The 25,271-nt window shown below is 46.4% G+C and overlaps 1 protein-coding gene across 1 annotated transcript in view; it reads right to left on the bottom strand.

Moving 5' to 3' along the window:
- Positions 1-25,271, bottom strand: part of LOC137358526 (sterol O-acyltransferase 2-like) — an 86,668-nt gene that overhangs the window by 48,460 nt on the left and 12,937 nt on the right. Inside the window, exons 2-4 of the mRNA XM_068024443.1 lie at positions 24,522-24,621; positions 23,186-23,244; positions 8,421-8,557 (exon numbers count right to left, since the gene is read on the bottom strand). Of these exons, the coding sequence (XP_067880544.1) occupies positions 8,421-8,557; positions 23,186-23,244; positions 24,522-24,612 (287 nt within the window). The 5' untranslated portion in view covers positions 24,613-24,621. The remainder of the gene's footprint in view (positions 1-8,420; positions 8,558-23,185; positions 23,245-24,521; positions 24,622-25,271) is intronic.

Here is a 25,271-nt window from a genome sequence, read left to right as displayed (position 1 = left end):
AGGGCCTCAACTGGCCTCTGGGCGGGAAGGCCGTCATCAGCCTAACCTGCCCCTGACAAAATTGTGCAGTGACGGGGAGATGACAGGGAGGTGACGGACCCTCCGCCCCCCACCTCCTGTTGCAATTCTATGGGCAATCCCCCTCCTCCAAACCCATCTCAGGGGGGGCCCATAAAATTTAGCCAACACACACACAGACGAACACTGTAATGTATTTCTATGTAATGAGCATGCCCCGTGTGTGATGACATAATTAAACATGTCATTTGGCCATCTTGGTGTCTGTCTGTCTTTACAAGTTCCTCCCAATATATAACAGATTTTGGCGATGAAACGGGATTAAAGTGCAAATATTTTTGCAGCAAATGGCAGTAGAGCCTGTGATGAACAAAATAAGCTCGCTCCTACTTGCTTAGATGGTGAGGATTTTCAACTAGATTGTGTTGAGCCTGGTTGCTTCTGAAAACATGTGACTGTATTCAGTTGAATGGATTCTGCAGGGTCCTAGTGTCCATTGGATTCAATGACTGAAGGCATTGGCTTTGGTAAGTTTGTTCCGATTGGGCTAACTTAGCTTCTGTATCACTGTTACAGACAGCACAGTAAAGGGTTTACTGTTACATTTGAAAATGGGACAAAATGGCTGTGTCACAGGATACATTGGAAGTCTAAGAATATATGATAGAACTCGAGAACCATTCAGTTCATATATTGAAAGAATGGGCATGTTTTTCAGAACTAATAATATATTAGAACGTGAAGGTGAAAGTGAAGAGCCACAGACTCAGAATAAGGCAATTCTTGAGCGCAAGAAAGCAATTTTGCTGAGGAATATTGGCCCAGACGTGTATGGCACACTGACAAACCTTTTTGTTCACAACAAGGCAGAAGACGTCACTCAAAACAATCATCACTTAGTTGGAGACACATTTTAATCCGAATCCACTAGAGATAGCGGAAAGCTACAAATTTGGAATCAGAAACCAGAGAATTAGTCAAACAGTTGGTGAGTACATTGTGGCACTGAAACCAACATTAATGTGCAAAGACTGGCTTTGCAAGCTGAAGCTAGACTGGAAGCATGTTTTCCAAGTTGAGACGACCAAGAAGCATGAACAGCTATTGAATAGTTACAGGAACATTTTCAAGGGCAGCTGTGAAGGCATCGTTGTTGAGTAAGCACTCAACCAAATTAAGCCTGATGCAACACCAGTACATTGCAAGGCTAGGCCAGTTCCTTATGCTCTCAAAGCCCAGGTTGAAATGGAACTAAAAAGCTAGAGAGGAGCGGTGTCCTAGTGAAAACTGACCAGTGATTGGGCAACCCCAATTGTAGTGGTGCCCAAGTCAGATAAAACTGTAAGACTATGTGGAGACAAAGTCGCCATCAACCAGGCAGTGGGTGATGAGCAGTATCCATTACCGACCTCCCAAGATTTGTCTGTGGAGTTAACGGGATCCAAGCTATTCACAAAGTTGGATTTGTCCCCTGATTATTTCACAGCTCAATGTGACTCGAGACAGGCAGCAGGATCTCACAATAAACACACACATGGGGTTATACTCCTACAGGAAGCTACCCTACGGTGTGAAGTCTTCTCCAAAAATCCTGTTACAATGGATAAGATTTTGAAAGGAGCGCCACATTGCTTGTGTGATCAGGATGATGTGTTGATCAAGACTGCAACAGAGGAAGAGAATCTTCAAGTGTTGGATGAAGTATTAAGGCTCAATGATCACGATGTGAAGTTGAAAAGAAGCAAGTGTGACCTTGTGTAATCTGAGGTAGTGAACCTTGGCTTGAAAATTAATAAAAAAGGACTACAGCCAGTGAAAGAGAAGATAGACGCTATTGTCAATGCCCCAAATTCAAAAGATGTGTCTGAGCTTAGATCTTTTCCAGGCATGGTCCAATACTACTCACGATTTCTCCCTGAGTTTGCAACAGTGTTCGCTCCACTACATGAGTTGTTGAAAAAGAAGTGAAATGGGAATGGTCTAAAGCACAAGATGCTTATGATGCATGTAGGAGAAGCTTGACCAGTGATGCACTACTCATTTATTACAACATAAATCATAACCTGACGCTAGCATGTGACACTTCAAACGATAGAGTTAGAGCAGTGATCAGTCATGTCATGGATAATGGTCACGAGAAGCCCAGATCATTCACGTTGTGTACTGTCACCAAGAGTGAACGTAAATACGTTCAGATAGAAAAGGAAGCACTTGGAATCATCTTCAGAATCAAAAAGTTTCCCCGGTTTTTGTTGGACAGAAACTTCACGCTAGTAACAGATCATCATAAACCCCTAGTAGCTATTCTGGGACCAAAGTCTGTAATACTGACAATGACAGCGTCAAGGATGCAGCGGTGGCTGTACTTCTCTCATAGTACGACAAAACATTGAATATCACAGTTCAAAAGAGAATGCTATCGCTGACACACTGTCACGTTTGTCACATGAGGACTCAGAAGTAAACTGTGAAGGGCAATCTTCACAATCGGGGTAGTAGATGATGACTTTCCAATCACTGCAGCTGAAATTGCAGCTGAAACTCCCAAAGACCGACAAAGAGTCTATGAACAGACTTTGAATGGTTGGACGGAGTTTGACTGGTGTACAGACAAGGAACTGAAACCATTTCACAATCAACGTTATGAGTTATCCATGTGGATCACATGATCCCAGCGAGTGTGATCCAAAATTTGAGCATGACCTACTTCATAGCGAGCTTTTACCAGAGTGTGAACCAGTTCAGATTTTGGTGTCTGAAGCATCAGTTTCGGAAAAAGAAACAAGATCTTCTGTAAATCCTGAACTGAAACCAAACAGTCCAAAAGCTGAATCTACACCGAAACCTGAGAGAAGATCAGGAAGACTTTATAATCCAGCTGTTAGACTTGATTTATAGATATTGTTTAAAGAAAAAAGTCAATTGTTACTTTGCCACGTGTGCATATTATCAAAAGATTTGTTTGTTTTTGAAGGTGGATAGTTAGTGTACCTATAAATAACTTATTACATTTTTTAAAAGGGGGAAGCAGTGTAGTATGTTATGAGCATGCCCAGTCTGTGATGATGTCATTAATCATGTGATCTGGACATCATGGTGTCTGTCTTTCTTTACAGTTCCTCCCAATATCTAACGGACATGAACACACACAGACACGAACGCACACACACTGTGTGGAGGGGTAGCTCTGTTAATTAATGATGGTATTGGCACAATAGAGAGGGATGACCTAAGTTCAGGAGACCAGGATATAGAAGCAGCTTGTGTCGAGATGAGAAATGATAAAGGGACGAAGTCACTTGTGGGAGTGGTGTACAGGCCCCCTAACAGTAACCACACAGTAGAACAGGGTATAAAGGAAGAAATAATGGGTGCTTATCAGAAAGGTACGGCGATAATCATGGAGGATTTTAATCTACATATAGATTGGAAAAATCAGATGGGCAAAGGTAGCCTAGATGAGGAGTTCATAGAATGTTTTCGGGATAGTTTCTTAGAACAGCACGTTCTGGAGCCAACCAGCGAGCAGGCTATACTTGACCTGGTATTGTGCAATGAGATGGGATTAATTAATGACCTCATAGTGAAGGTGCCCCTAGGCAGTAGCGATCATAATATGATTGAAGAGTGGAGAATGGAGAGAAGAGTGGGTCTAAGACTAGTATTTTAAACTTAAATAAGGGCAATTATGAGGGCATGAAAGCAGAGCTAGCTAAAGCGAACTGGCAAAGTAGGTTAAGGGATAGGTCAATAGAGATGCAGTGGCAGACATTTAAGGGGATATTTCAGAATACACAGAATAGATACATTCCAACGAGAAAGAAAAATTCCAAGGGGAGGACCCGCCATCCGTGGTTAACTAAAACAGTTAGAGATAGTATCAAAGTTAAAAGAAAAAGCATATAATTGCACAAAGATGGGAGGCAGGTCAGAAGATTGGACAGAATATAAAAAGCAGCAAAGAACGACCTAAAAGATTAATACGGAGAGAAAAATTAGAGTATGAGAGAAAGCTAGCTAGAAATATAAAAACAGATAGTAAGAGTTTCTAGAGATATTTAAAAAAGAGCAGAGTTGACAAAGTGAGCATTGGTCTTATAGAAAGTGAGTCTGGGGAATTAATAATGGAAAATAAGGAGATGGCAGGTGAACTGAACAGGTATTTAGCATTGGTCTTTACCATGGAGGATACAAGTAACATCCCAGAAATAGCTGTAAATCAGGAAATGGAAGGGAGGGAGGAACTCGAGAAAATTACAATCACCAGGAAAGTGGTATTGAACAAATTGTTGGAGCCGCGGGCTGACAAGACCGCATCCTAAGGTGTTAAAAGAAGTGGCCAGTGAGATAGTTGATGCGTTAGTTTTAATTTTCCAAAAATTCCCTAGATTCGGGGAAGGTTCCATAAGATTGGAAAATAGCGAATGTAACTCCTTTATTCAAAAAGGGAGGGAGACAGAAAGCAGGAAACTACAGGCCAGTTAGCTTAACATCTGTCTCAGGGAAAATGTTAGAAGCTATTATTAAAGATGTTATAGCAGGGCATTTAGAAAAATTCAAGGTAATCAGGCAGAGTCAACATGGTTTTGTGAAAGGGAAATCATGTTTAACCAATTTATTGGAGTTCTTTGAAGAAGTAACATGTGTTGTGGATAAAGGGGAACCAGTGGATGTATTGTACTTAGATTTCCAGAAGGCATTTGATAAGATGCCACATCAAAGGTTATTACAGAAAATAAAAGCTCATGGTGTAGCGGATAACATATTGGCATGGATAGAAGATTGGTTAGCTAACAGGAAACAGAGTAGGCATAAATGGGTCATTTTCTAATTGGCAAGATGTAACGAGTGGTGTGCCACAGGGATCAGTGCCTGGACCTCAACCTTTGACAATTTTATATAAATGACTTGGATGAAGGGACGGAAGGCATGGTTGCTAAATTTGCTGATGACACAAAGATAGGTAGGAAAGTAACTTGGGAAGAGGATATAAGGAGGCTACAAAGGGATATAGATAGGTTAAGTGAGTGGGCAAAGATCTGACAAATGGAGTATAATGTGGAAAAATGTGAAGTTGTCCATTTTGGCAGGAAGAATAAAAAAGAAACATATTATCTAAATGTTGAGAGATTGCAGAGCTCTGAGATGCAGAGGGATCTGGGTGTCCTAGTGCATGAATCACAAAAACATAGTATGCAGGTACAGCACGTAATTCTTTTTTTTCTTTTTGGGCCTCCTTATCTCGAGAGACAATGGATACGCGCCTGGAGGTGGTCAGTGGTTTGTGAAGCAGCGCCTGGAGTGGCTATAAAGGCCAATTCTGGAGTGACAGGCTCTTCCACAGGTGCTGCAGAGAAATTTGTTTGTTGGGGCTGTTGCACAGTTGGCTCTCCCCTTGCGCCTCTGTCTTTTTTCCTGCCAACTACTAAGTCTCTTCGACTCGCCACAATTTAGCCCTGTCTTTATGGCTGCCCGCCAGCTCTGGCGAATGCTGGCAACTGACTCCCACGACTTGTGATCAATGTCACACGATTTCATGTCGCGTTTGCAGACGTCTTTATAACGGAGACATGGACGGCCGGTGGGTCTGATACCAGTGGCGAGCTCGCTGTACAATGTGTCTTTGGGGATCCTGCCATCTTCCATGCGGCTCACATGGCCAAGCCATCTCAAGCGCCGCTGACTCAGTAGTGTGTCTCAGCTGGGGGTGTTGGCCGCTTCAAAGACTTCTGTGTTGGAGATATAGTCCTGCCACCTGATGCCAAGTATTCTCCGAAGGCAGCGAAGATGGAATGAATTGAGACGTCGCTCTTGGCTGGCATACGTTGTCCAGGCCTCGCTGCCATAGAGCAAGGTACTGAGGACACAGGCCTGATACACTCGGACTTTTGTGTTCCGTGTCAGTGCGCCATTTTCCCACACTCTCTTGGCCAGTCTGGACATAGCAGTGGAAGCCTTACCCATGCGCTTGTTGATTTCTGCATCTAGAGACAGGTTACTGGTGATAGTTGAGCCTAGGTAGGTGAACTCTTGAACCACTTCCAGAGCGTGGTCGCCAATATTGATGGATGGAGCATTTCTGACATCCTGCCCCATGATGTTCGTTTTCTTGAGGCTGATGGTTAGGCCAAATTCATTGCAGGCAGACGCAAACCTGTCGATGAGACTCTGCAGGCATTCTTCAGTGTGAGATGTTAAAGCAGCATCGTCAGCAAAGAGGAGTTCTCTGATGAGGACTTTCCGTACTTTGGACTTCGCTCTTAGACGGGCAAGGTTGAACAACCTGCCCCCTGATCTTGTGTGGAGGAAAATTCCTTCTTCAGAGGATTTGAACGCATGTGAAAGCAGCAGGGAGAAGAAAATCCCAAAAAGTGTGGGTGCGAGAACACAGCCCTGTTTCACACCACTCAGGATAGGAAAGGGCTCTGATGAGGAGCCACCATGTTGAATTGTGCCTTTCATATTGTCATGGAATGAGGTGATGATACTTAGTAGCTTTGGTGGACATCCGATCTTTTCTAGTAGTCTGAAGAGACCACGTCTGCTGACGAGGTCAAAGGCTTTGGTGAGATCAATGAAAGCAATGTAGAGGGGCATCTGTTGTTCACGGCATTTCTCCTGTATCTGACGAAGGGAGAACAGCATGTCAATAGTCGATCTCTCTGCACGAAAGCCACACTGTGCCTCAGGGTAGACGCGCTCGGCCAGCTTCTGGAGCCTGTTCAGAGCGACTCGAGCAAAGACTTTCCCCACTATGCTGAGCAGGGAGATTCCACGGTAGTTGTTGCAGTCACCGCGGTCACCTTTGTTTTTATAGAGGGTGATGATGTTGGCATCGCGCATGTCCTGGGGTACTGCTCCCTCGTCCCAGCACAGGCATAGCAGTTCATGTAGTGCTGAGAGTATAGCAGGCTTGGCACTCTTGATTATTTCAGGGGTAATGCTGTCCTTCCCAGGGGCTTTTCCGCTGGCTAGGGAATCAATGGCATCACTGAGTTCCGATTTGGTTGGCTGTATGTCCAGCTCATCCATGACTGGTAGAGGCTGGGCTGCATTGAGGGCAGTCTCAGTGACAGCATTCTCCCTGGAGTACAGCACGTAATTAGGAAAGCTAATAGAATGTTATAATTTATTGTGAGGCAAATTGAATACAAAAGTAGTGAGGTTATGCTTCAGCTATTCAGGGCATTGGTGAGACCACATCTGGAGTACTGTGTACAGTATTGGTCTCCTTATTTAAGGAGGGATGTAGATGCATTGGAGGCAGTTCAGAGAAGGTTTACTAGACTAATACCAGGAATGGGCGGGCTGTTTTATGAGGAAAGGTTGGACAGGCTAAGCTTGTATCCGCTGGAATTTAGAAGAGTAAGAGGCGACTTGATTGAAACATATAAGATCCTGAGGGATTTTGACAGGGTGGATATGGAAAGAATGTTTCCCCTTGTGGGAGAATCTAGAATTCGGGGTCACTGTTTAAAAATAAGGGGTCGCCCATTTAAGACAGAGATGAGGAAGAATTTTTTCTCTCAGAGGGTCGTGAGTCTTTGGAACTCTCTTCCTCAAAAGGCGGTGGAAGCAGAGTCTTTGAATATTTTTAAGGCAGAGGTAAATAGATTCTTGATAAACAAGGGGGTGAAAGGTTATTGGGGGTAGGCGGGAATGTGGAGTCGAGGTTACAATCAGATCAGCCATGATCATATTGAATGGTGGAGAAGGCTCGAGGAGCCGAGTGGCCTACTCCTGCTCCTAATCTGTATGTACACACACACTAACGCACACAGAAACTAATACCCACACACACAGATACTAACACATACAGACACTAACACACACACACACAAACACCAACACACAGACAGACACTAAGACACACAGACAGACATTAACACACAAAGACTGACAAAAATAAAAGAACAGTGACAGAAAGAGGCACACAACTGAAACACAAGATTGCCAGCAGCTCAGTGTGTATCTGACCCATACAGACGTGATCCTGCTCTGTGCTGCATTTGCTGACCTCAGCCAGAGTGACAGGATGAAGACCCCACCCTCGATGGAATGGCGGGTTGTCACTCTGACATTCCTGCACCCATCCCTCACCCGGAGAACACGTTAGTGCTGTAAATGGTGTGGCTGCATGAGCCCTTTATGCAAATGCCCACTTCCCCGGGATTTGGGATGGGGTCGAAGTCAGGGCAGACTGGCAGCTGGATGACCCACCCCACCACACTCAAGGTGGCAGATCAGGTTACCAGGAATTTCCGGCTCAAGGAGCTCTTTGAGAGGTGTGCACATTAACTGGCGGCAGTTATGTCCTGAGTTGTCAGACTGGTTGCCCACCACAGTAACACCCTCCTAGTAACTCCACGACGACACAAAGCTCTTCAAGGAGCTCTCTGTACCTGTTTCCGTGTTCTGACTCCTGGGACTTGGTCACTTGCTTATAGTGTGAGTGGTACTCAATGGATTCCTCTATAGCTTTGTCTAGCAGTTCACTCAGCTGACCTTGGAACTGGTCCAACAATTCTACTTTCATATCCTAGGTCAGAGACAAAAAAAAGTGTTTCTGTCAACATGACATCAACTTTATGGATCAAATGCAACCTAGTCACAAACAGCGGCCTGGTCGCAGGCAGCGGCCTAGTCACAGGCAACGGCCTAATCATTGGCAGTGGCCTATAATCACAAGCAGCCTAGTCACAGTCGGCCTAGTCATAGGCCGTGGCCTAGTCACAAGCAACAGTCTGGTCACCGGCAGTGGTCTAGTCGTGGGCAGCCTAGTCACGGGTGGCCTAATCAGAGGCAACCGAGTCACGGGCCACCTACTAATGTGGCAGGGGGATGGGAACCAATTGAGGTCAGTTGACAGTAAGGAGGTAGTAACAAAAGCCTGTAAGGAACTAGATAATGAAGTCAGTGTGACTAAGGGGAAGAGCAGGCAGGGAGCAGATGATGAATATAAAGGGACTGGTGGTCTGAGGTGCATTTGTTTTAATGCAAGAAGTGTAGTAGGTAAGGCAGATGAACTTAGGGCTTGGATTAGTACCTGGGAGTATGATGTTATTGCTATTACTGAGACTTGGTTGAGGGAAGGGCATGATTGGCAACTAAATATCCCAGGATATCGATGCTTCAGGCGGGATAGAGAGGGAGGTAAAAGGGGTGGAGGAGTTGCATTACTGGTCAAAGAGGATATCACAGCTGTGCTGAAGGAGGGCACTATGGAGGACTCGAGCAGTGAGGCAATATGGACAGAACTCAGAAATAGGAAGGGTGCGGTAACAATGTTGGGGCTGTACTACAGGCCTCCCAACAGCGAGCGTGAGATAGAGGTACAAATATGTAAACAGATTATGGAAAGATGTAGGAGCAACAGGGTGGTGGTGATAGGAGATTTTAATTTTCCCAACATTGACTGGGATTCGCTTAGTGTTAGAGGTCCAGATGGAGCAGAATTTGTAAGGAGCATCCAGGAGGGTTTTCTAGAGCAGTATGTAAATAGTCCAACTCGGGAAGGGGCCATACTGGACCTGGTGTTGGGGAATGAGCCCGGCCAGGTTGTTGAAGTTTCAGTAGGGGACTACTTTGGGAATAGTGATCACAATTCCGTAAGCTTTAAAATACTCATGGACAAAGACGAGAGTGGTCCAAAAGGGAGAGTGCTAAATTGGGGGAAGACCAACTACACCAAAATTCGGCAGGAGCTGGGAAATGTAGATTGGGAGCAGCTGTTTGAAGGTAAATCCACATGTGATATGTGGGAGGCTTTTAAAGAGAGGTTGATTAGCGTGCAGGAGAGACATGTTCCTGTGAAAATGAGGGATAGAAATGGCAAGATTAGGGAACCATGGATGACAGGTGAAATTGTGAGACTAGCTAAGAGGAAAAAGGAAGCATACATAAGGTCTAGGCGGCTGATGAAAGACGAAGCTTTGAAAGAATATCGGGAATGTAGGACCAATCTGAAACGAGGAATTAAGAGGGCTAAAAGGGGTCATGAAATATCTTTAGCAAACAGGGTTAAGGAAAATCCCAAAGCCTTTTATTCATATATAAGGAGAAAGAGGGTAACTAGAGAAAGGATTGGCCCACTAAAGGACAAAGGAGGAATGTTATGCTTGGACTCAGAGAAAATGGGTGAGATTCTAAACGAGTACTTTGCATCGGTATTCACCGAGGAGAGGGACAGAACGGATGTTGAGGTTAGGAACAGATGTTTGATTACTCTAGGTCAAGTCGGCATAAGGAGGGAGGAAGTGTTGGGTATTCTAAAGGGCTTTAAGGTGGACAAGTCCCCAGGTCCGGATGGGATCTATCCCAGGTTACTGAGGGAAGCGAGAGAGGAAATTGCTGGGGCCTTAACAGATATCTTTGCAGCATCCTTAAACACGGGTGAGGTCCCGGAGGACTGGAGAATTGCTAATGTTGTCCCCTTGTTTAAGAAGGGTAGCAGGGATAATCCAGGTAATTATAGACCGGTGAGCCTGACGTCAGTGGTAGGGAAGCTGCTGGAGAAGATACTGAGGGATAGGATCTATTCCCATTTGGAAGAAAATGGGCTCATCAGTGATAGGCAACATGGTTTTGTGCAGGGAAGGTCATGTCTTACCAACTTAATAGAATTCTTTGAGGAAGTGACAAAGTTGATTGATGAGGGAAGGGCTGTCGATGTCATATACATGGACTTCAGTAAGGCGTTTGATAAGGTTCCCCATGGCAGGCTGATGGAGAAAGTGAAGGCGCTTGGGGTCCAAGGTGTACTAGCTAGATGGATAAAGAACTGGCTGGGCAACAGGAGACAGACAGTAGCAGTAGAAGGGAGTTTCTCAAAATGGAGACGTGTGACCAGTGGTGTTCCACAGGGATCCGTGCTGGGACCACTGTTGTTTGTGATATACATTAATGATTTGGAGGAAAGTATAGGTGGACTGATTAGCAAATTTGCAGACGACACTAAGATTGGTGGAGTAGCAGATAGTGAAGGGGACTGTCAGAGAATACAGCAGAATATAGATAGATTGGAGAGTTGGGCAGAGAAATGGCAGATGGAGTTCAATCAGGGCAAATGCGAGGTGATGCATTTTGGAAGATCCAATTCAAGAGTGAACTATACAGTAAATGGACAAGTCCTGGGGAAAATTGATGTCCAGAGAGATTTGGGTGTTCAGGTCCACTGTTCCCTGAAGGTGGCAACGCAGGTAAATAGAGTGGTCAGGAAGGCATACGGCATGCTTTCCTTCATCGGACGGGGCATTGAGTACAAGAGTTGGCAGGTCATGTTACAGTTGTATAGGACTTTGGTTCGGCCACATTTGGAATACTGCGTACAGTTCTGGTCGCCACATTATCAAAAGGATGTGGATGCTTTGGAGAGGGTGCAGAGGAGGTTCACCAGGATGTTGCCTGGTATGGAGGGCGCTAGCTATGAAGAGAGGTTGAGCAGATTAGGATTATTTTCATTAGAAAGACGGAGGTTGAGGGGGGACCTGATTGAGGTGTACAAAATCATGAGAGGTATAGACAGGGTGGATAGCAAGAGGCTTTTTCCCAGAGTGGGGGTTTCAATTACTAGAGGACACGAGTTCAAAGTGAAAGGGGAAAAGTTTAGGGGGGATATGCGTGGAAAGTTCTTTACGCAGAGGGTGGTGGGCACCTGGAACGCATTGCCAGCGGAGGTGGTAGATGCGGGCACGATGGAGTCTTTTAAGATGTATCTAGACAGATACATGAATGGGCAGGAAGAAAAGAGATACAGAACCTTAGAAAATAGGCGACATGTTTAGAGAGAGGATCTGGATCGGCGCAGGCTTGGAGGGCCGAAGGGCCTGTTCCTGTGCTGTAATTATCTTTGTTCTTTGTTCTTTGTACTCACAGGCAGTCTAGTCACATGTGGCCTAGTCACATGGAACAATACGTCCAACTGTTTCAAACAATACTGTATAATTTGGGGATGGTACCAAGATGTGCAATGAGGTAACTAATGGAGATTGACAGAATTAAAAGGGACTGCGAAGATAATGGAGATAAATGTACATTATAATTGGAAACCTGGCCATTACTGACCATTCAATCAGTGTGAAGGTGTTATCATTATTGGTAAGAATGCACTGAGGTGCACCTTGTTGATTTGTTCTGATGAAAGGTCGTCGACCTGAAGCATTAACTGTCTTTCTCTCTCCACAGATGCTGCCTGACAAAGCAGTCCACTTGATTGGCACCCCATCCACCACCTTCAACACTCACTCCCTCCACCACCGACGCACAGTGGCAGCAGTGTGGACCATCTACAAGATGCACTGCAGCAACGCACTAAGGCTTCTTAGACAGCACCTTCCAAACCCGCAACCTCTACCAACTAGAAGGACAAGGGCAGCAAATGCATGAGAACACCACCACCTGCAAGTTCCCCTCCAAGTCACACACCATCCTGACTTGGAACTATATCGCCGTTCCTTCACTGTCGCTGAGTCAAAATCCTGGAACTCCCTTCCTAACAGCACTGTGGGTGTACCTACCCCACATGGACTGCAGCAGTTCAAGAAGGCACCTCACCACCACCTTCTCAAGGGCAATTAGGGATGGGCAATAAATGCTGGCCTGGCCAGTGATGCCCACATTCCTATGAATGAATAGACAAGTTAAAAAAAGGAGCTCCATATGTAGGCTTTTGGGGTAATCCTGAAATTCTGAGCTCCCAATGGAAAATCGCACTTACAGGAAACATAGATTTCAGTTGGACCGTGACACAATAGCCCTGATTTTCTGATCAATCCACTCTATGATTGTAGCTCCCTTCTGGGACCGTGGAATCATTCCTTCAGTGAAGAAATCATACAAACATATGAATTAGGAGCAGGAGTAGGCCATTCGGCCCCTCTCGCCTGCTCTGCCATTCAATAAGATCATGGCTGATCAGTTTGTGTTTCTAATTCCACACTCCCATCTACCACCATTAACCTTTGATTCCCTTGCCTAACTAGAATCTATCTCCGCCTTAAAAATATTCAATGACCCCGCCTCCACCACCTTCTGAATTCTATCCTTGAAATGTCTGTTAGAGGCTTTTCTAGGAGGAGGGATCCTGTTATTTCCATGATAACTATTACATTAACACTGAATCTGCTCAAGGGTTACCTATTGAAACAAAGTGAGCGGAGACTGTCTGTCAGCTGTGCCTGAGATTTACCTGTTACTGCTTGGAGTTCGTGTCTGACATCCGACTCTCACAAAGAATGAACAGGTTGGGGCTTTTTTCTTTAGAAATAAGACGCCTTAGAGGTGACCTGATCCAGCCACTCTCCCAGAGAGTAAATGCCTTGAGTTATACTGAGCCACAGAGACCAAGAAGACCCCAGGTGTGATCAACAGTCTGTCCCGAACAATATGCAAACAACTCCCATCTCCCCGTCTGCAGCAGTCCGTGCAGGTTGTTGTTGTACCAGGAGGAGCAGTGAAGGTGAGAAACTCTCTAGGGTGTGGTGCGAATCACTTTCCAGTGAACCCCCTACTGCTGGAGCGTGTGTGTGAGTGAGCGTGTGTGTGAGTGAGCGTGTGTGTGAGTTAGCGTGCGTGAGTGTGCATGTGTGAGTGAGTGAGTGTGTGAGAGGGGTGTGTGTGGGGGGAGTGTGTGTGGTGGGGGAGGGGGGGAGTGTGTGACTGTGAGCGAGTATGTGTATGTGTGAGTGAGTATGTCTAAACTTGAGTGAGTGTATGTGTGAATGAGTGTGAATGTTTGAGTGTGTGTGTGTGAGAGAGTCTGTGTGTGTGAGTGTCTGTGTGTGAGTCTGTGTGTGAGTGAGTGTGAAGGGTGTGTGTGAGTATCTGTGTGTGTGTCTGTCTGTGTGTGTGTGTCTGCATGAGTGAGTATGTCTAAACTTGAGTGAGTGTGAGTGTTTGAGTGTGAGTATTTGTGAGTGTGTGAGTGTGTGTGTGAGAGGGGTGTGAGTGGGGGGAGGGGGGAGTGTGTATGTGTGAGTGAGTCTGAGTGAGTGTGTGGGAGGAGTGTGAGAGTGTGAGAGTGTTTGTGTGAGAGTGTTTGTGTGTGTCTGTGTGTCTGTGAGTGTGCCTGTGTGTGAGTGAGTGTGCCTGTGTGTGAGTGTGGGAGGAGCGTGAGTGTGTGTGTGAGTGTTAGGGGTGTGTGTGTGTGTCTGTCTGTCTGTGAGAGTGTGTATGAGTGTGTGCGTGAGAGTGTTTGTGTGTGTGTCTGTGAGTGTGAGTGTGTGAGAGAGGGTTGAGTGTGTGAGTGTGAGAGAGGGGTGAGTGTGTGAGATAGAGGTGAGTGTGTGTGAGTGTGAGAGAGGGGTGAGTGTGTGAGTGTGAGTGTGTGAGAGAGGTGAGTGTGTGTGAGAGAGGGGTGAGTGTGAGTGAGAGAGGGGTGAGTGTGAGTGTGTGAGTGAGAGAGGGGTGAGTGTGTGTGAGAGAGGGGTGAGTGTGTGAGTGTGAGTGTGAGTGTGTGTGAGAGAGGGGTGAATGTGTGAGTGTGTGTGAGAGAGGGGTGAATGTGTGAGTGTGTGTGAGAGAGGGGTGAGTGCGTGAGTGTGAGTGAGAGAGGGGTGAATGTGTGTGAGAGAGGGGTGAGTGTGTGAATGTGAGTGTGTGTGTGAGAGGGGTGAATGTGTGAGTGTGATTGTGTGTGAGAGGGGTGAGTGTGTGTGTGTGAGAGGGGTGAGTGTGTGTGTGTGAGAGGGGTGAGTGTGTGTGTGAGAGAGGTGTGAGTGTGTGTGTGAGAGAGGTGAGAGAGGGGTGAGTGTGTGAGTGAGAGAGGGGTGAATGTGTGAGTGTGTGTGTGTGTGTGTGAGTGAGAGAGGGGTGAGTGTGAGTGTGTGTGTGAGAGAGAGGGGTGAGTGTGTGAGTGTGTGTGAGAGAGGGGTGAATGTGTGAGAGAGGGGTGAATGTGTGAGTGTGTGTGTAAGTGTGAGAGAGGGGTGAGTGTGTGTGTGTGTGAGAGAGAGGGGTGAATGTGTGAGTGTGTGTGAGAGAGGGGCGAGTGTGAGTGTGTGTGTGAGTGTGAGAGAGGGGTGAGTGTGAGTGTGTGTGGGAGAGAGGGGTGAGTGTGAGTGTGTGTGAGAGAGAGGGGTGTGTGTGTGAGAGAGAGGGGTGAGTGTGAGTGTGTGTGAGAGAGGGGTGAATGTGTGTGTGTGTGAGAGAGAGGGGTGAGTGTGTGTGTGTGTGAGAGAGAGGGGTGAATGTGTGAGTGTGTGTGAGAGAGGGGTGAATGTGTGAGTGTGTGTGAGAGAGGGGTGAATGTGTGAGTGTGTGTGAGAGAGGGGTGAGTGTGTGTGTGTGTGAGAGAGAGGGGTCAATGTGTGTGAGAGAGGGGTGAATGTGTGAGTGTGTGTGTGAGAGAGGGGTGAGTGTGAGTGTGTGTGAGAGAGAGGGGTGAGTGTGAGAGTGTGTGAGAGAGGGGTGAGTGTGTGTGTGTGTGTGTGAGAGAGGGGTGAATGTGTGAGTGTGAGTGTGTGTGTGAGAGAGGGGTGAATGTGTGAGTGTGAGTGTGTGTGTGAGAGAGGGGTGAATGTGTGAGTGTGTGTGTGAGAGAGGGGTGAGTGTGAGTGTGTGTGTGAGAGAAGGGTGAGTGTGTGTGTGAGAGAAGGGTGAGTGTGTGTGTGAGAGAGGTGTGAGTGTGTGTGTGTGAGGGGTGAGTGTGTGAGTGTCTGTGAGAGAGGGGTGTGTGAGTGAGAGAGGTGTGAGTGTGTGTGTGTGTGAGAGGGGTGAATGTGTGAGTGTGAGTATGAGAGATGGGTGAGTGTGAGTGTGTGTGTGTGAGAGAGAGGGGTGAGTGTGAGTGTGTGTGAGAGAGAGGTGAGTGTGTGTGTGTGTGTGTGTGTGAGAGAGAGAGGGGTGAATGTGTGAGTGTGTGTGAGAGAGGGGTGAATGTGTGAGTGTGTGTGAGAGAGGGGTGAGTGTGTGTGTGTGTGTGAGAGAGGGGTGAATGTGTGTGAGAGAGGGGTGAATGTGTGAGTGTGTGTGTGAGAGAGGGGTGAATGTGTGAGTGTGTGTGTGAGAGAGGGGTGAATGTGTGAGTGTGAGTGTGTGTGAGAGAGGGTTGAGTGTGAGTGTGTGTGAGAGAGGGGTGAGTGTGAGTGTGTGTGTGAGAGAGGGGTGAATGTGTGAGTGTGTGTGTGAGAGAGGGGTGAGTGTGAGTGTGTGTGTGAGAGAGAGGAGTGAGTGTGAGTGTGTGTGTGAGTGTGAGAGAGGGGTGAGTGTGTGTTAGTGTGAGTGTGTGTGAGAGAGTGTGAGTGTGTGTGTGTGTGAGAGAGGGGTGAATGTGTGAGTGTGTGTGAGAGAGGGGTGAATGTGTGAGTGTGTGTGAGAGAGGGGTGAGTGTGTGTGTATGAGAGAGAGGGGTGAGTGTGTGTGTATGAGAGAGAGGGGTGAATGTGTGAGTGTGTGTGTATGAGAGAGAGGGGTGAGTGTGTGTGTGTGTGTGTGGGGTGAGTGTGTGAGTGAGAGAGGGGTGAATGTGTGAGTGTGAGTGTGTGTGTGAGAGAGGGGTGAGTGTGTGAATGTGAGTGTGAGTGTGTGTGAGAGAGGGGTGAATGTGTGAGTGTCTGTGAGAGAGGGGTGAGTGTGTGAATGTGAGTGTGAGTGTGTGTGAGAGAGGGGTGAATGTGTGAGTGTCTGTGAGAGAGGGGTGAGTGTGTGAATGTGAGTGTGAGTGTGTGTGAGAGAGGGGTGAATGTGTGTGTGTGAGAGAGGGGTGAGTGTGTGTGTGTGAGAGAGGGGTGAATGTGTGTGTGTGTGAGAGAGGGGTGTGTGTGTGTGTGAGAGAGGGGTGTGTGTGTGTGTGAGAGAGGGGTGAGTGTGTGTGTGTGAGGGAGGGGTGAGTGTGTGTGTGAGAGAGGGGTGTGTGTGTGTGTGAGAGAGGGGTGAGTGTGTGTGTGTGAGAGAGGGGTGAATGTGTGTGTGTGTGAGAGAGGGGTGAATGTGTGTGTGTGTGAGAGAGGGGTGTGTGTGTGTGTGAGAGAGGGGTGAGTGTGTGTGTGTGAGGGAGGGGTGAGTGTGTGTGTGATTGAGAGAGGGGTGAATGTGTGAGTGTGTGTGAGTGTGTGTGAGAGAGAGGGGTGAGTGTGTGTGTGTGAGAGAGGGGTGAGTGTGTGTGTGTGTGAGAGAGGGGTGAGTGTGTGTGTGTGAGAGAGGGGTGTGTGTGTGTGAGAGAGGGGTGAGTGTGAGTGTATTCCACAGTCTCAGGGCCCGTTAACCTGCATTAGGTTCAGACATGACGAACGGTAACTGCTGAACGCTACAGGTTTCTTTATTATGAGAATGAAAGGTGAAAGGACAAGGTTCAGCATGTAGATCAACATCAATATTCAAATGGCTGGAAGAAAATATTGGATAAAGCACAAAGCATTTGGTGGAGTCACGTTTGACAAGAGAGTGATTATAGGATGGGGGCGGAGGGAGAGACAGGTCAGCCAAACATTTTAGGGCAAAAGGAGGAAAGCGAGGTGGAGAGGTGTTCGGAAGGTATTCCAGAAGTTAGGACCTTGGCTGCCAGTGGTGGAGTGATTAAAATCAGGGATGCACAAGAGGCTAGAATTAGAGGAGCACAGATATCTCCGAGGGTTGTGGGGCTGTAGGAGATTACAGAGATAGGGAGGGGTGAGGCCATGGAGAGATTTGAAAACAAGGATGAGAATTTTAAAATTGAGATGTTGCTTGACCGGAAACCCATGTAGGTCAGTGAGCACAGGGGCGATAGGGGAATGGGACTTGGTGCGAGTTAAGACGCAGACAGCAGAGTTTTGGATGACCTCAAGTTTACGGAGAGTAGAATGTGGGAGACCAGCCAGGAATAGGTTGGAAGAGTCAAGTCTAGAGGTAACAAAGGCATGAATGAGGGTTTCAGCAGCAGATGAGCTGAGACAGGGATGAAGTCAAGGTGGAAATAGGCAGTGTTAGTGATGCCGCGAATAGGAGGTCAGAAGCTCATTTCAGGGTCAAATGTGGCACCAAGGTTGCAAACAGACTGGCTTAATCTCAGACTGCTGCCAGGGAGAGGGATGGAGTTGGCAGCTGGGAACAGAGTTCAGAGCAGGGACTGAGAACAATAGTTTCAGTCTTCCCAATATTTAATTGGAGGAAATTTCTGCTCATCCAGTACTGGATGTCGGATAAGCACTCTGATAATTTAGTAACAGTGGAGTCGGCGAGAGAGGTGGTGGTGAGGTAGAGCTGGGTGTCGTCAGCATACATGTGAAAACTAACACTGTGTTTTCGGATGATGTCTCCGAGGAGCAGCATGTAGATGAGAAATAGGAGGGGGCTGAGGATAGATCCTTGGGGGACACCAGAGGTAACTGTGGGAAGAGAAGCCATTGCAGGTGAATCTCTGGATATGATTAGATAGATAAGAATGGAACCAGGTGAGAGCAGTGTCACCCAGCTGGATGACAGTGGAGAGATCTTGGAGGAGGATGGTGTGGTCAAAGGCTGCAGACAGGTCAAGAAGGACAAGGAGGGAAAGTTTACCTTTGTCCCAGTCTCTCAGGATGTCATTTGTAACTTTCCTCAAAGCTGTATCCTTACTGTGACAACACATTCAAGGACCTTGGAGAGGAAAAGGAGGTTAGAGAAGGGGAGGTCGTTTGAAAGGATTGTGGGGTCAAGGGTTGTTTTCTGAGGCGAGGGGTGATGACAGCAGATTTAAAGGAGAGAGGGACAATATCTGAAGAGAGAGAACTGTTTACAATATTGGCTAACGTGGGCCTGGAGGGGAAGTTGGGTGATCGGCGGTTTATTGGGAATATGGTTGAGGGAACTGGAGGTGGGTCTCATGGACAAGACGAGCTGTGAGAGGGCATGAGGGGAGACAGGAGACAAACTAGAGAAAGATGCAAATTCAGGACTAGGGCAGTGGGGGGGGTGGGGGGGGAAGAGTTTTCGAGGAGGTTTAGCCAGGTGGGCTAGTGGAAGGGAGGGAGACAGCAGAGACAGCTGATTGGATAGACTCGATCTAAGTGACAAAGAAGTTCATGAGCTCCTCACACTTATTGTTGGAGGTGAGAAATTCTAGTTCTGGGCACAAGCGAGTGCCTTCAGATCACAGGAGAGAAATTTGGAAGTAGATTTATTAAACATTATGAATTCCGACATAAGACCTGAACTAACTCATTTCTGCTAACCGCCAATGATTGAGGGAAGTGAAAAATAAAAAGAGATCCAAATGGCTGAGAGTTCAAAGATAAAGGTGAAATCATTACACACAATACTTTACAACTCACCATTCCTTGCAACATACTGACAGCAACACAGTACAATGCAACATATGATCATAAATGAATAAATGGACTGAACCCTGATATGCACTTGAGGGAGTGGACGATCGAGGGGGATTTGTTTGTGGGATTAGCCAGATCAGCTGTGAATGGAAATCTTTCCAGTCCTTTAGTATCTGACTCACAGCATCCACCCACACAGTGTACACTGTAATTCTCCTGTTGAGGTTACACTGGGACTTCATGATGATTCTGCAGACTTTTGGAGCCCAGATCACAAGGTATTTTCAGATGTGGAAGGCCTTTCCGAGTTCAATACATCCTGAATGACTACTTTTCCCCCACTGTAACTGCAATTGTTTCAGAGGTGGCTCTCCTGTCTCACCTGCAGTCAGAAAGTTCTGGGTTCAAGTCCCACTCCAGGGGAAATCCAGTCTGACACTCCAGTGCAGTACTGAGGGAGTGCTGCACTGTCAGAGGTGCTGTCTTTCGGGTGAGACATAAAACCGAGGCCCCGTCTTCCCTCACAGGTGGATGTAAAAGCCCCCATGGCACGATTCCGAAGAAGAGCAGGGGAGTTTTCCTGGTTTCTTAACCAATATTTATCCTCAATCAACACCACCAAAACAAATTATCTGGTCATTATCACATTTCTGTTTGTGGGATCTTGCTGTGCACAAATTGGCTGCTGCGTCTCCTGCATTACAACAGTGACCACGCTTCACAAGTACTTCATTGGCTGTAAAGCACTTTGGAACATCCTGAGGTTGTGAAATGAAAGTCTGTCCTTTCTTCTTATTCTTTCTTCCTTCCCTCCTCTATCCAGGAGTCTATTCCATGTGTTGATCACTCTCTGTGTGTAAGAGAGCTTCCTGATATTAGACCTAAATTTACCTTTTACTAATTTGACCCTGTGACCAACACCCTCCCCCCCACCCCCCACCCACCCCATCCCCCACCTTCTCCATTCATTTAACTATCTCTACAACATCACCTCTCAGATGTTCCTTTCCAAGTTGAATAGCCCATGGGTTCCACCACTTGCCCACACTCAATACCAGTTCTGAGGTGTTTCATTAGAACTGACATTGGCTTTACAAATATGGGCCATTTGAAGATACAAATGGCGGGAAGACATCATAATGTGGCACACTTCCTGTGATTTGGGCCCAAGAGTCTTCCTGGCTGCTTGACACTGGGCTGTCAATCTTTGATTGGTTTCCTCCCATCACCCAGAGGTGGTTGTAATTGAGCAGCCCTGTCTGCAGGGCAGAGCACTGAAGTGAGGAAACTCGCCAAGTAAGGGATCATAAACATTTACTAGGATTCCAAACATGACCTTGTGTTTTGAGCACTGATAAGCCAGTTATCTCTCTTTATGAGGACTGAATTCCATCTGTCCTTGATGCAGACCTTGACCTACAGTACAGTCTGCAAACACAACATAATTTAACCCTTTTTATCTAAAAGGTTCAAGAAGTTCCATAGAAAGTGATGGAAACCTTGGCAATCTCACAGATAACTGAGGGAAAGATGAGCACGAGGTGGAATCGAGAGAGTACAGGCAATTTCACAATTTGTGAAGCTGGGCTAGCGAGTAGTAATGTACAGGTAATGTACATGTAAAGTAAATACAATGTACAGGTAATGCATGACAAAAAGCTGTCAAAGGGATGGAAATAACAGTAAGGGGAACTGGCAGAAACAAGGGGCCAGAAATTGCTGGCATTGAAATAATGAATTAACAATGTACTCCATTAGTAATTCATAAATAATGCAGCAATCTAAGAGATACACCATGGCCTGGATTTTGCCGTCAGTGGTGAAGTGACTCCCCTCACCACTGACCTCGAAGAAAGCTGCAAACAGAGATTTAGCAGGCTCCAGAGTGATGATTTCCCATATTTCAATCCGGCGTCATCGATAAGGGATCGGTGGCATCCAGCAACAGTGATGTCATCAATCAGGCTGAGCAGCCAATCAGATTGAAGAATTCTCACAGACAACAAACCAGGAAGTAAAACACATGGATTATAATTCACATTTCAATCATGTAACAGAAAGTGAAATCAAGTTTGGGACAGGCACATGGGATTAAGGTGGGAGCTGAAATATCAGAAACAAACTTTAAACAATAAATTAAAATTATATTTTATTAATTTAAAAGTCATGGAAATGTTAAATGTTATTGCAAGGGAATGATGCGCTACACTTGTTAAATACATTTTTCAGGGCCAGTGAGGTTGTTCAGCAGTAATGATGACTTAGTACACCCTTAAAAACTCAGTTATCCCTCATTCAACAAGGCTTAATATTTTCAATGGTTTTTACAGCAAGAATAGCATATAAAAAGTTGCAGTTCTCATCAAATCTCTGATTTTGTGCTGATTGCATCTTTTCAGATACAGCAGCATATCCTACGCAGTAACTTCTGGATTTCCACATTTAACCACGCACGTGTGGATGGCAGAAGTTCCTGTCAGTTTACACAGCTGTGACGAGTGCTGACAGTTTCACTGGCATTACCACCACACATTCCAGGCCATTAAGTTCGGATTCTCCGCCAATTGCTACATGTTTTACAGCAGTCTGCCATTAGCCTTGCTAAAGATGGTATAACGTCCCTTCTCATTGTGAGGCTCCCAGTTGAACTGACCCTGATATTGCTGGATTTACAACATTGGGTGCAAATTATTGCTGCCACGGCACAGGGCTGGTAATTAATGTTGAAGAAGACCCTGCAAATGACATGATTTATGGGCCTGACATGTCACTGAGAGGTCCAGAAAGGGAGCAATGAATCTGTTCTCAGAGCTCTCCATCAATGGGGGATTTCCTTGTCTGTTGTAGTTTTATTGGTTCATGGGCGTCACAGGCTAGGCCAGCATTCATTGCCCATGAACTGAGTGGCTTGCGAGGCTATTTAAGAGTCAACCACATTGTTGTGGGCCTGGTCATTAGTGAACCAGATGGGTTTTAAGAACAATCGATTCACAGTCACCATTAGACTACCTTTGTAATTCCAGATTTTATTAATTGAATTCAAATTTCACCATCTACTGTGGTGGGATTCAAACCCATGTCCCCAGAGCACTAGCCTGGACCTCTGGATTACTAGTCCAGTGACATGACCACTCCACCACCGCCTCCCCTATGATTAGTCAACAACCCCATTCTCATTGCATCATGCCACTAACAGGATGGATGGTAGAAGGCAAACTAGATGAACCTTGATCTTTTTTTGTCCTGCACTTCCTGTGTTCCGCTGGTTCTATAATTAATGGATGCAGAATGTTTCTACATTTCACACAGCTACCCTGACATTCACTTATCACTCTCTCAAGGACCAATCCAGCAATGCCCAAACACAACTGGGCTACAATGTCCCCTCCTACTGCTAGTTCTTTTAATTTTGTCTCATTTCTCTCTTTCTTAATCCACTCTCTTTCCTTCCCTCTCCTTGTTTCTCTTTCTGTCTCTAATTTTACTCGAATTTACCCAATTTCCTTCTCTGTCGCTCACTCCATTTCTTTCACTATGCTTAAATTTCATTGGTCAAGGAGGTGGACCATTGGGCACAATGTTCACTAACATCCCGAATGCGCCATTTGCATTTTGAGCAGTTTGCGGTGCCAATATATTAGGACGTCAATGGCAAGCGTAAAAGCCCAACTAACGTCCGAAAATCGCCACTGCAGCAATTTCTGTCCCATTAATTTAGGTAGAGAATTGGTAATATTAAAGCGATAAATTAATCCTTGCAAGTGGCAGTGGCTGTCAGCTTGAGGTGTGCCAGTTTGAGGTGTGCCAGCTCGTGTGCCAGCTTGAGGTGTGCCAGTTCGAGGTGTCCTGGCAAGGCTGGATGTTACCAATTGTATCAAGAAGTCCTCAGTCTTTTTAATACAGCTTTAAGGAAAGCCCAAAACAATAACCGTCACATCTCTTACCTCTATGTGTCTCTTCCAGGTAATGAGATGCTCAAAGTCATTGTCATAGTTTGCTGAACCTTTAAGGAAAGGAAATATGGTTACCCTCCAACCTGCACTTATGCTCTAGCAGGATCAAGGAGAAAAGTCCCTATTAGGTTCCGACTCGCAGGGGTTTGGACACAACTCTTTCATCACAAGGATCTGAGCTCAGCCGCAGCCTGGACTAATGGAATGAAAGTCTCCGCTCTCTGCTGGCTGTAAGGGTCTATCATGTGTCGGGGTTTTTAACGTGAGATATTCCTGAGGTTCAGCACCAAAGGCCTTTCCGGGAAGTGCAGCTCGCTTCCCTACAATCTGGAGTGTTCATTATTCTATCCATATCTCAGTAAACAGAAGCAGGACCCAGAGATCAGAACAGGGAATCCTGAGCCTGCACACCAGCTGCTGGATTTACTGTTCTACCATGTGAATTCTATTTTCTTTACGGTCGACAGACAGGAATAAAACTCTTACTGAATCCAGGCACAGGGGGAAAAATTACTTTGCAGCTGAAATCAGCTGAACAATCGGTGCCCCTGAATGCATCGGCCCACGTGTGCCAAATATTGGGCCTCAGGCGTCATGCTCATCGCACCAGTGAGCTGCCGGCACCTAATGTGGGCCCCCAGGCAGCTTGCCAGACTAGGGGTCTTGAAGACTGAGTTGCTGTGACGCCAGCACCGGCCCTCAGGTAAGGCCTTAAAGGAACCTGGGACAGGCGTCACACAGGAAAAGGGGGAAACTAGGAAAGGGGCGATCGGGAGAGAGGCAATCAGGAGAACGATGACTGGGGTGGGGGCAGGGGTTGATTTGGGGGGGGGGGGTGAGTGGGGGAGGGGGTGTTTGGGAGAGGGGGTGTGATTGGAATGGTGTGTGACTTGGATGGGAACTTGCAGGTGGTGGTGTTCCCATGCATCTGCTGCCCTTGTCCTTCTAGTTGGTAGAGGTCGCGTGTTTGGAAAGTGCTGTCGAAGGAGCCTTAGTGAGTTGTGGCAGTGCATCTTGTAGATGGTCCACACTGCTGCCACTGTGCGTCGGTGGTGGAGCGAGTGAATGTTTGTAGATGGTGTGCCAATCAAGCGGGCTGCTTTGTCCTGGATGGTGTCGAGCTTCTTGAGTGTTGTTGGAGCTGCACCCATCCAGGCAAGTGGAGAGTATTCCATCACACTCCTGACTTGTGCCTTGTAGATGGTGGACAGGCTTTGGGGAGTCAGGAGGTGAGTTACTCGCCGCAGAATTCCCAGCCTCTGACCTGCTGTTGTGGCCACAGTATTTATGTGCTGCTCCAGTTTACTTTACTTTATTAACCTCTTACCATTTGCTAGGGCTCCTTGTGCTGTGTTTTCTTTCAATTGTTTCTTTCTTTCTCGTACTTCAGATTCTTCCTTGAACGCGTTCATCCTCATTTTGGAGTCCTGAAAAGACAAAAGAAAGAAATTTATTCTGAACGCAACAAACATTACAAGTATCGTGCTGGATGTAGACTGTTCTGTGTGACCTGTGCTCCCTGTGTATCTTGCACTGCTGCATCTACCCTGCCCCATGGGTAATGTCTAATATGTGTGCTATGAACCATAGGTACCATTCACTGAATGTAGTATACTCGGCATGTACTGTGTGCTACATGTGATGTGTGTTATATGTACTGTGTGCTACATGTGATGTGTGTTATATGTAGTGTGTGCTACATGTAATGTGTGTTATAAGTAAAGTGTGCTGCATGTACCATGTGCTACATGTGATGTGTGTTAAATGTACTGTGTGCTGCATGTACCATGTGCTACATGTGATGTGTATTACATGTACTGTGTGCTACTTGTACCATGTGCTACTTGTACCGTGTGCTGCATGCATTGTGTGCTCCACATACTGTGTGCTACATGTACAATTTGCTACTTGTACTGTGTGCTACTTGTAACATGCGCCGCATGCACTGCGTGCTACATGTACTGTATGCTATATGTACCGTGTGCTGCATGTAATGTGTGTTACATGTACTGTGTGCTACGTGTACTATGTGCTGTATGTACTATGTGCTGCATGCACTGTGTGTTACATGTACTGT

Source organism: Heterodontus francisci, chromosome X (assembly GCF_036365525.1).
Source record: "Heterodontus francisci isolate sHetFra1 chromosome X, sHetFra1.hap1, whole genome shotgun sequence".
Lineage (NCBI taxonomy): Eukaryota > Metazoa > Chordata > Chondrichthyes > Heterodontiformes > Heterodontidae > Heterodontus > Heterodontus francisci.
Note: the sequence above shows the minus strand (reverse complement) of the source record. Positions and strands in the feature narration are given on the sequence as shown.